Source organism: Macrobrachium nipponense, chromosome 1 (assembly GCF_015104395.2).
Source record: "Macrobrachium nipponense isolate FS-2020 chromosome 1, ASM1510439v2, whole genome shotgun sequence".
Lineage (NCBI taxonomy): Eukaryota > Metazoa > Arthropoda > Malacostraca > Decapoda > Palaemonidae > Macrobrachium > Macrobrachium nipponense.
In genome coordinates this window covers 172,178,237-172,190,454 of record NC_087200.1, presented here as the reverse complement: position 1 = coordinate 172,190,454, position 12,218 = coordinate 172,178,237, and the positions used below count along the sequence as shown (strand labels likewise).

The following is a 12,218-nucleotide window of genomic DNA, read 5'->3' as shown; positions in this document are numbered from 1 at the left end:
AGTGATTTTAATAAACTCATTGATAAAAACCTATTGATGAAGCACGCCTACCTTAAAAAAATATCGTTCACTCCAAACAGCATTGCAGGGAATATCTGTGCCCTAATCACTGTCACCCGAATGCGCATAGAAAGCATAATTTATAGGGGACACATGCAGCTTAGAACTGCCCCAGGCTGGTATGTTCCTGTGGTATTATCTGGTTACTTTAAAGTCAGATCCTCCTTCGTCCAGGTGTGAGATAACTGAACCGCTGTGGACGTCACACGTTATTAGGAAGGGCACTTACATGTGGACCTGGTCTGTTAAGATCTTTATCCCTCTTACAGCTGCGTAACTTATGATTTGGATATTAGGTTTCTTCCCACGCCTTGTTTCAGTGACATTTATATTTTGGATGTTTCCCGTTATGGAGGTTTACTTCTTTTACTCAATTTCATTCTGCATTTTCATTTCTTATTTACATTTGCCAAACTAGCGTTTGCGGTTGACCATAATGACTGTAATTGACACCAGAGACTCGTGATGTGAATCTATTTTTAGATTTAGTGTAATGTAATTGAACCCTAAACAGTTATTGGAAGAAAACGCCTCCCTACCTCATTTTTGGGTTCATTTGTGGTCAGAAATAACCTTAGAGAACTAACGAATTCTTGTTCCTTATCTTGGATCAACTTCCGGTTGGTCACAAACTGGGTCCTTCATATTTTCTCGATTCTTTTTGTGAACCAAATTTTATTTCATATTGCCCTCTTATCTTCATTACTCTAAACTCCGTTATGGAGGATTTATGGCGCTGTGGGTCCCTCTCACAAATCGCAGGGACTGTCTGTCAATCGAGCCTTTCAATAAATGCGATGACTTCACAGCAGAGGGTGGAGAGAACAATGATATCTAAGAACTGCTCTTAAACATTCATGATGTATTCACTTCATGCCCAAGGAACCAGTTTCCAGTCTCTAAAGAGGTCACAGCAACTGATTCCTCTTATGCCACTTGGTAGCGTCGTCATTTGTATTTATACTGAACCCAAGGCCACTGAGCCATATCTTTCGCGCCAATTTTGTCTTCCAGCCGACTGCCGTTGTGAGTAACCAAAGTCCTCCTTCGCCTGCGTACCTTGAAGCCGCGCCCGTGGTATGGTTATAGGTAGGTAAAGGGTCATCGATTCTAACGGGATCTTCTTGGGCACGCCAGTGGGCCTGTGTACGCTCAAAAGTAGGCTAAGGTGGCTGGGTATCACATGGTTTGGTGAGTCAAGGTTACCTTATTCGCTCTGAGCCCAGTAACCTAGCCTCTGTCCAAGAAACCGGTTATGAAGGCGGTCTGAAGTAGAATTTACAAACAATGTGGATTTGGTCAGGGTCCAAAAAAGGTCAGATGGACCGACCTGTTCAGCATTTGTCCTATTTCCCCAGTTTATGCGGAATACAAAAGTGCTTCTAAGAATAGAGCTCGTAAGTCTGGTTGGCCTATTTCCAAATATAACTTTGAGGCGAAGCTTTTGGGAAATGTGTTCATTTATACATTTTTAATCTACGCATTGAAAAGTTAAGCAAGGAAACCATAAGCACCAGGGCCTCAATCAATAAACAGAATTCGTTCTTTTTTTCGCATGAACAAAAAACTAAAATATATAAAAATGCCAGACTGCACAAGGTGTTATTTTTCTGACTTTCATAACATGGATGGGGTGCAAAGGTTCATGAAGTTTGCTAGATGTGTGTTTACGTTCATACATTTGGGAGTATGCACCTCTTTTTCCAATCTTGTCGTTCGAAGAGAAAATTATTTTTATCATTATCGTTCTCGTATATCCACGCCATTGAAGGACTAATACGATCGTAAATAAATAAATTATGATCATTAGTTATCGCCGTAAAGTATGACTTCAGAGTTCTGCTTTGGATGTTAACCAGGTAAGAAGGTCAACGAACCATTGCAGGTCTTGGCAAGGGCATCTCTTGGCTCGTTCTTCAAGAAATGCTGCGCCACTTTCTTGCTGGAATACCAATGTTGTGAGGTCATCTTCATAAGGTGTCATCACTTTTTAGTAGTCATTGTTGATCAATTAGGTTGTATACTTAGGCGTTTCTGCTGCCGTTTTCACCAGCATTCATTCGATACATATACCTGTTAATTTTTTGTCATGTTGCATAATTAAGGTACCAATGAAGACGCCATGCGGCACAGGTTAGCCAGCCACCCGTGTAGAATGTCTCAGTTTGATAATATAGTTATAATTTAGAGATAGGCGAATAGCGAGCAAATTTGCGAAGAGTATTCGGCTTATGAGATGGAGAAACAAAATCTTTATAAATATTGGAAAAAGAAGGCTCAAGTTATTTAGAATAGATTTAACCCTTGAAAAGGCGAAGTATGTGTGTCAGGAAGCGCCAGAAAACCCAAGCTGAGAAACAGTTATCCCGGGATATCTCAGTGACGTCACGGTTTCCTGCGCCATAACGGTACTTCTATCCCCATTTTCTTTATCCCTCTTCCGTTCCATCCAACTCCTCCACCTTTGGGCCAGGGGTCTGACATTGCGTTATATACGGCCGTCTTTTGTAATGAATGGTCGGCTCTTCTGGTTTGTGGGGAAATGTAGTACCTTTGTTGTCAGAGAGGAGTGCCGTTTATTAAATTTTTGTTTTAAGAGTCTTTTGGTATCCAATACTCTTTCGTCTCCGGTGTATTTTAAAGATTGACTAAGCTATGTATTATTTTGTCAGTATATTAACCCTACTCCGCAACGCGAGGGAAGAAGAATGAATTTTTGTAAGAACCGGGAGGTCCTTCGTCTCGAACGAGCACCAAGCCCGTGTCATTTTTATGCTCTAGTCGATCATAACGTCGGTGTACATTGAACCTGGCAGTTGAAATGATGATCGTGAACCATTCTTTGCTTTGTCTGCCACATGCAAGTTGCCGGTACGGAAAAGGAGGCGTCGCCATAAAACAGTGAAAGAGATAATTGTAGCGGTTTTGAGGGATACCTACTGCCTGCTATGACCTTGAACCTAAGGAGCGTTATCTGTGGTGGCCAATTAAGCGCCGAGTTTACACAGATCTTATGAATAAAGCATAAGAGTTGTCATTACTTTTAGGTCCATATGATTTGCTGATGTGTTATTTTATCGAGTTGCGTCACTTTACTCGAGTTTTTTTGCCTTTCTGACTCGAGGAGAATCTTAAGGGGCCCCTTTTCCACTAACGCATCGAAAATACACCTTAGGGCCTCTGTGCTTACGCCTGCTTGCCCGTTAAACTAAGGCTCATTTTGAAACAAAGAGTCGTAAGCAGAGCGGATAAGGATGTTTTACGAGGCCATGGTAATCGCAAAGGGACATTTTCCTTGCCACCACAAAAACCATTCTACGCATACGGCGGTGCTCTTCCACATATTTTATGGCTCGCCATGCAGGTGGTGGCAGGCATCGGTCGAAAAGCCAGGCTCATTAAAAAAGCGAGCTTGGATTTATTTTGTCATATATATATATATAATATTATATTATATTAATATATATATATATAATAATATCTATACGTTAACTTTTCTCTCGTCAAGTCTGCGGTAGTCCATTGATGCATCTAAACCAACGATCCAGGACAGGTGCACTTAGCGGATATAATTAATTTGGGTGTAATTTATTTCCAAAATTTCCAAAGTATAGGGAATTGGAGATATGTGTGTGTGTGCTTGTTTGTTTCTGTCTACCAGTATTCATATGATTATTTCAACAATTTATATTCTTCAAGATTAACATTTAAGTATATCAGTGTATACAAAGGCAACTTAACACACATATATACATTTGTATGGTTAGATATGAAAACTTACGTTCTTCTAGATCGCATCGGTTTCTGAACCTCGCCTCTCTCTTGGAGGAGTGTAAGCGAGTGCGAGAGCGATATTTTCCATTTCATTTATGCCGAGTCCCTTCACTGAACTCTGGAATCGTCAGAGCTTTACTACATCTGTTGTTTACAAAATAATCTGGACATGTGGCTGCACTGACTTGCACGTACGAGCAGCTTAGAATAAAGAGTTGTTGTCATGAAATTCAACCGCCAAAGAAATGTTAAGCCACTTAGGGCTGGGTTACAGGTTAAACTTGTTCGACACTGTAAACGGGTTGAGGTATTTTAACAGTATAAAGACATGGAGCAAAATTATACTGATGATGATAGTACAATTAAACTCTAATGATGATGATAATTACAGTGGTAGTGGTATTGATAGTAGCATGATGTACGCTCTGATGATAATGATAACTAGCTTATACGGGTGGTCTTTTTGCGAAGATCTTATGGCCTTGTATGTGTGACATATGCCCAAGGGCTCGAATTCCATCGAAGATAACTGATATTTTGCTTGTTCCTCGTTTTCCATGATTTCCCACGTTACATGGATCGTCAACTCGGGGGTCATTCGGTATCTGGCAGTCGGACGCTGTCTTGCACAGAGGTTTAAATGTTAATTCATTGTTTGTCAGTAAGTACGGACGTGTTTGAGTTACTTTATTTACAGTTATCCAGTCTGTTGATATAAGAGTTGCATACGGATTTGGGGTAACAATTGTTTACTCGTGTTGAGTGTGTTTCGCTGACAGTTGCTGTGAAGTCTGGTCAGGAAGGTGGAGGTTGTCGTAATGTGAGTAATTTTGCTGTCTTGGTATTTGGAGAAAGTCGCGATATTTTCCCAGTGGTGATCGTCAATGTATTTTGTGGTCATTTGTATTTGTTTATGTTCTGCATAGGTTCAAGATGACTGAAATTAGTGTGGGATTATTCCTTCCTCTCTTCTTTGCTTACTGTGTATGTTCGTATGAAGGGATAAGTGATAAAAAGCGTCTGTTCACACAAGCAAACACGATCATGTGGCAGTGCACAAAATGTTTGTTTGCTTGTTCTTAACATTTGGATTTTATTTCCCTGGGGAAAGGAGACCTCCTGACCGTTATGTCAATTAGTGTTCACTAATTATGGCATTGAAGCGATTATAAATCTGGACTTTTGTGGTGCTTATGAATACAAGATTGAGAGAGAGAGAGAGAGAGAGAGAGAGAGAGAGAGAGAGAGAGAGAGAATCACCTGGGATCTGGGTCTTCCTAAAGAAGAATGTCTTTTTTGTGTGTCTGTATGTATATGACAAACATATTTGCATAATAGAAGGAAATTATGGGATGAGTCGCAGACAATAAATAAACGAATTATGCAAATGATTCGTCTGTCTCCTAGGAATATTATAGTCGTTATGCTTTTGCGCGTAATTGCCTCTTGGGTCTTGGAAGCGAGATTGAGATAAAATTCTAATATAGCTTACTTAAAGAAGGATCATTCTCCACACCCTTGAAGACTGGCCGCTGCTTTGTACACCGCATCTGTCATTTTTCCTTGGGAATCCACCTTCATTAATATAAATATCTGTTGTGCTTTTGTCTGTAGCCTCAATAAAAAGAATTAGTAGTTTGATCATAATGTAATATGCGTCTATTTCCCATGTTTATTTTTTTTTTTCAGTATGATCGTCATTCTACATTACTACTATTGTTTTCGGTTAAGTACCGTGTGAGACCACAGATTATGCATATTTTGCTCCACTGGAGGTTGCCGTCTCTTTTTTCAAGTCGAAAGTCGCGTGAATGATTTACAGCTTTCATTCCTCAAATCGCTGTCATCTGATAATCTGCTCCCGCACTCGTGTCATTTCTCACTGTTTAATGTCAGAGATAGAATGGGGTGGTTCCGGCTGTCTCATTAGTCTATAATGAAGTATCCACGCGTCGAGAATAATATTATGATAGAGGTAATCAGTCGGGTGTCCCGACCTCTGGCGACATGTTCGTCATGCGTAGAAATATTCACCCCCCGCTGAAATACAGTTAGTCTGTAAACGTGAAGTGATTGTTGCTCGTTCTGGGCACATTTCCATGTCATTTGTATTCGCTTTTGAGAGAGAGAGAGAGAGAGAGAGAGAGAGAGAGAGAGAGAGAATTCAAGACGAGATTACTTTGATATAATAACGACCACGTCGATTGACCAATATATCATGAGCATCACCATCATTAATAATAGAGCATCTGGACTGGCGTGAGAAGAGATAAGAAAAAGAGAACTGGCCTGGGAAAGACCCATTTCAAAGCAGGATAAAAAGATAATAAAAAGAGAGAAGTATTTTAGACGATGGAGTTGAACCCTTTGGGGCATCTTGCTTCAGGGATGAGTCGGGGCTGGAGGGAGAGAGGAGATATCGCCACCGCACTGGTCCAGTGGAGGGGGAGAGAGGGAAGGACGGGGGAGCTGGGGACAATGCAATTAATTAGAGCGGTAAGAGCAGTGTCCCCCTGCCCACCCCTGGGGGAGCCCTCTAGGTAAGGGTAAGGGAGGGGGGTATTGCTCTGACTCTTCCAACTTATCGCCATTTCCTGATATTTCTTTCACTAAGAGATTATTCTCTTTTGATTAACTTTCAATTTGAGTTTTTAACCCCCTTATGAAGTTTGGAATATGTAGTCGATGCTACTTCATTGAAAGTTTGAGAAATGGTAGAATACGAGAGTACGAGTAAGGGTTTTCGGCATCTGCTGTAAGACGTTAGTATGTTGTAGGTACAGATGATTGCACTTCTCTAGCTGCTACCAGTTTGTTCACGACTATTCAGCTTTTATATTTTTTCAAGGTCTTTCCAAAATAAGGAACTTATGGTCAGGAAACCTGTAACTCCTACAGAAAGCTAATGTTAACTTTCTAGTACTTTGTAGATCAGCACTGGTATTTCTTCAGGGAACGAAGTATGATTCCAATGTATATTAGATTTCAAATGAACTTGAGTCCAAAGAATGAATCTTCAGATATAGAGAGTCAAGGTATCTATTAATGACTCATCTTTGGCTGTCATTTTTTCTTGCACTTTCATTAGATCCTTATAAGGAACTGGCGTGATATTCGAAAAGTTCAATTAACGTTCATAGATAAACGAAAATGAACGCTAAAAAATTTGCTTTTAATGAAGTTGTACGGGAAAGTCTCGGTGACTTTCAAATTGGTCTCATCTCAGGTGGTCCAGTTTGGTACTGTCATCTGCCATGTTACGATGAATTAGGTGCATCCCTAAATGTGTATTCGTACGTGTGCGTGGTTTTGTACATTGTCTAGTAGGTATATATTAGTTTCCCTATTTCGCCAAAAATTGCGTAAGGGTTACGTCCCATGAGACATTGCGTACCTCCCCTTTATTCAGAAGGACGGTAATTTTGAATGTGCAGTACTATAATGTTCGTAGAACACATGACCAGTAATACCAAATATAAAAGCCCCATTAAATCACTCTGGTTTAAAGCTAAGGACTATATTTCGATGGAGTGACTCCCACCCTTACCAAGTAGTGAATAGCAGAAGTTACATTCTTAACAAAGATCTTGAAACAGTCAGAAATCAACTTCTTGTTAAAATACCCCAAGTGCACAATAGAAAAAAACCATACATACAGCAAAGAGCATTTTGTACAAACCCATAGAAAACAAAGAAAAGGAAATATTCAGAAATAATATCATAATCCTTCACATGGATAATTTATGAGAGATATCACAAACCCTAGGACACCCCAACCCTTTCGTCTTCACTTATTCAAATGCATTGGGGAAATCCTAAATTACCATTCAGCAGAAGCCAGTTTCTAAAGACGTAGGAGTCTATGAAATCCCCTGTAGGGATTGTGATTAGTCATACTATGGATTCACAGGAAAATATCTCTCGGAAAGATTAACTCGCCATAAGCACTTGGTTAGATATGGTCAGCCTAATTTGGCCATTTTCCATCATATAGATAACATGAACCATTCCATGGACTGGAACTCATCCCGAAGTTTATACAAAAGCAGCTGTCGATACAAATGTCAGATGATAAAGCCTTTACTGATAAAACAACAAGATAATAGGATCAACCTTTCCAACAGAGCCTGGGACTCTGACCAGATAGATAATATCTTCCTTAAGGCAACAATGAAGCAGATTAAGACAGAACCAACGTCCACTTAGTGGTGACCCTAAGCATTACCTAAGAGCATACCTCCCATTATGTATATTTTGCAAATGTAACTTCTTCTGTCATTCACTACTTGATAAGGGTGGAAGGCAGTCCACTGAAATATAATCCTTAGCTTTAAACCAGTGTTTTCATGGGCCTTTTATATATATATATATATATATATATATATATATATATATATAATATATATATTATATTATATATATATATATATATATTATATATATATATATATATATATATATATATATATATATATATATATATATATTAATATCTGAAAGACGAAGGCAGTCAGGAGACATCCCGGTATTTCATTTCCTCTGCTTTTTAGCACACACACACACACACACACACACACACACACACACACACATATATATATATATATATATATATATATATTATATATATATATATATATATATCTGGATACTCTCTCTCTCTCTCTCTCTCTCTCTCTCTCTTCTCTCTCTCTCTCTCTCTCTCTCATAGACTCCTGAAAGATAACTTGTCTACGAGTTGAAAATGGGACAAACATGGTACTCGTGTAAATTTACGCAAATTATAGGATATAGCAAGTATAAACATACATACAATATATATACATATATAATGAATGTTTTGTCACATTGTGGCATTACTATATTCACAAGTATTAAGCTTACTATATATATATATATATATATATATATATTATATATATATATATATATATATAATATATACATATATATATATATGTATATATATATATATATATACATTTGTAAATTAGTTAAATTTTTTCAAAAGTAAGCTTTTTTTTCTCTATTTACAGACGGAATGATATTTTTCAATTCCCACAATGTTCTTGATAGTCGTCAGAATTTAATTCCATAAGCATAAAACTGGTTTTTATGAGCATATTTTGGGTATGATGACTACAATATAAAAAAATTGTTTTATGATGATCTCCTTCTTTTGTTCTTTATAGTGGGGTAACCGGAAACCTTTGTAAGATGTTAAATTTTAGAGCAGTTATAATATAATGATCAACATCGAAATTTTGTCGGGGACTTCTTATTTTCGGTTTCCTTTGTAATTCTATAGTGTGACGGCGGATGAGAACAGACGAATAAATCAGGCAGGATCCTTCCTTTCTAGGTATAATGGGGCTCTCCCGTGGAATAAACAAAGGACTGCATCATAAGATGGTACTGTGGAAGTCCCTCATTTGTTGTATTGCTAATTTTTGCGATGATTCATGTCATGACGGTTGCAATCTATCTCTCTCTCTCTCTCTCTCTCTCTCTCTCTCTCTCTCTCTCTCTCTCTCTCTCTCTGATAAGGCGACCCTCATATATTCATGCAAGATGAAAAAAGGCTGATTTGTACGACCCAAGGACAAGGATGTAGGGAAGCAGGAGTTTCGGAGATATTTATAGAGGTCAGGAAGGGAAAATTATCTTTGTTCATTGTTGATAGACAGACAAAGAGGAGCAGTAAGATTTTATTGCTTCTTTTTAAATGAGGGCTTCAGAATTTCCTGAATAAATTACTTTCCGTAATGATGATGGGGACAATCATCATTATTAAGAAAAGCCTTTTGCTTTGCAAGAGTAGCTTTTCATGATGCAGGAGGAATTGTTAAATTGTATCTAGGAACTCATCCCATCATATTTTGTCCTGTTATATTTTAGGTGTAACCCTGCAATGTGTTCATCTTTATACCAAGTCAATGAGAAGTACGTTAACCTGGAATGTCGGTTAACTGAACTCGATGACTCTTTGAGAGAGAGAGAGAGAGAGAGAGAGAGAGAGAGAGAGAGAGAGAGAGAGAGTTGAGGAAAAAGTAATTTGACTCCATTAGCGTACTACACAAATGTTGCAGTGTCATTGGAGACTTTTTAACAGTTTGAGAGTTTTTGTCATGTCGGAGAACGCCAACGAACTTATTAAAATTTCTGAATTGCTTTAATGGCATTGCGATGTTCTAATGATGGTTTTTTTGTTATACTTATGTTGCTGCAATTAATTTTTTTTTTCATGAATACCTTAACCTTTTTAAATACGAGCGCTTTATATTTATGGGTGATATGTATATTATTTTTCCTTACAAGAAGAAAATCCGGTATTTTTGTTGGTTTTTATAAGGTATGCAGTCTATAAAAACTTACAACCATTTTTTAAAATTTTTGTTTACATTCATTGTCATATTTTTATGCGATTTTTAAAATGATTTTGTTCTTAATTGATTATTGTTAACCTCCTGCGCGCGCCGCACGTTGGTGAGTGTTACCTCTCTCTCTCTCTCTCTCTCTCTCTCTCCTCTCTCTCTCTCTCTCTCTCTCTCTCTCCTCTCTCTCTCTCTGTGAACTTACGCTCTCAACTCCCAGTAAGCACAAAACCAGAATAGATCTTTATGAAAACCACAGCCGACGGCTCACCCCGCAGACTTGAGTACAAACAGCATTATGACGAGGCCCAGTGCCAAGGTCAGCCAGGTTGAGAGGTCGGGGGTTGTGAGGTTAGTCACCCCACTTGCCACAATTATTCCCTCCCCATCCCCCCCACCACCGGCCCCAGCCGAACTTCCCTTAGCGATTCCGTCACCGCGAGAGATGCAAGAAGGGGATCGTGTTCCATTTAGGTAATCTTGTTTGTTAAATTTTTCTGTACTGTTATGATTTAGCATTACTAGAGTCGAATTTGACGGAATTAAAATCTATCCGTTTCAAGCAAAGCCTCTGTGACATTTACGGTTAATACATTTCCACGAAGAATGATAAGTGTATACCAATGTCCCGTGAGCGAAATTGGTATTTATAAGAATCTGTGCCTTAAACTACAATCATTTTGATTAAGAATTAATTTTTTTACCTTCATAAAAAGGAGCATTGAACACCGTTTATCGTCATCATGTTTCGTGTTACAGCTCTGAGTATCGTTGTCACTTGATACCTTCTTAAATATTTACCATTACGATCATTTTTGGAGGATTCTTTAAAGTTCTTTGAAATTGTACTGAAAATAAACTATAACCTGAGTGTGTTATGTTTGTTTACAATAATTCGAATAATAGGAATCAGATTTTTTTTTTCAAGAAAAAAGACGTCTCCAGTTATGTATAGGATACTGGAACATAAAACATAAATGAAATGTGTACAGATATGAATTGCAAACCCTCACCTATTAATCGTAAATAACTCACCTGAATTTTCACCAGCTGCCGTTCTGAAGAGGACGCACAGCCCGGTCTCGAAGTTGAGTGCCTGGCACTGCGGGTTCTCTTGGCATAAGTCAATGCAGTCGCTGAGCTGCAGAGTTCCAATCTGCGAATCGATGATGTCGTCGGCTGATGAATAGACAAATCCCGTGATCAGTTCGAAGGTCTCTTCGCCGTTGCAATCGGGTTCATTGCGGGTAGACAGGAGGGTGACTGCAGGGGGCTGCCGCTTGGCTGGCTTCTGTCGCCTCCTGGTGCCACCCTGCCCTTCGACCGCCGTCGAAGTTAAGGTCGACAGAAGCACCAGTGTCAGTATTAAGCGTTGGAAGTACATCTCAAAAATATTTCTATTGTTTTACGAGAACTCCAAAATTTTCAGATCAAGGTCAAATAATTGAGCGATTCCAGTCCCTCCTCAACTCTTTTCTACGGCCAACTTTCGCGATTCAGTGACGGTGAGCTGCCGAGGACGTAGCGAACCCGACTTACTAGACCACCCTCTGCCAGCCAACTGAACCTGCCAACCTGCCAAAAGGAAGACGATACCTTCAGTTCCAGCAGCCTCCGCGAGAAAGCCCTCCTTTCGTATCGTTGCCACACGTCACTTTCCTCCTCATCTTTCTCTTCCTCCTCCACCTCCTCCTCCGTTGTACGCCGTGACGTCACCCTTGCCAGTTTACCCGGGACCAGGAAGTGTCAAGTTAAAGAGTAGGGCATTTTTTTAGCACGTCGATAAGAGAATACAGATGACTTTCCAGTCGAAATGATTCGATGCAAGAGATAAAGATGCTTTTAGCTTTTTAGCTTAGCTTTCCTCTTTTTCATTTTAATCTTCAGTATAATGAACAATTATTGTGATCTTACAAAATTCAGGTTGGATTTTGAGCCGCTACTTCGTTATGCCCTGAGGTCTAGCTGCAAGAAGAATCCAGATGTCTTCCTAAGTTATGGTTCTTAATC

At 39.1% G+C, this 12,218-nt stretch overlaps 1 protein-coding gene across 1 annotated transcript in view; it reads right to left on the bottom strand.

Moving 5' to 3' along the window:
- LOC135219835 (uncharacterized) overlaps positions 1-11,797 on the bottom strand; it is a 71,254-nt gene extending 59,457 nt beyond the window's left edge. The window contains exon 1 of the mRNA XM_064256943.1: positions 11,244-11,797. Within this exon, the coding sequence (XP_064113013.1) occupies positions 11,244-11,592 (349 nt within the window). The 5' untranslated portion in view covers positions 11,593-11,797. The remainder of the gene's footprint in view (positions 1-11,243) is intronic.
- Positions 11,798-12,218: the final 421 nt, after the last annotated feature.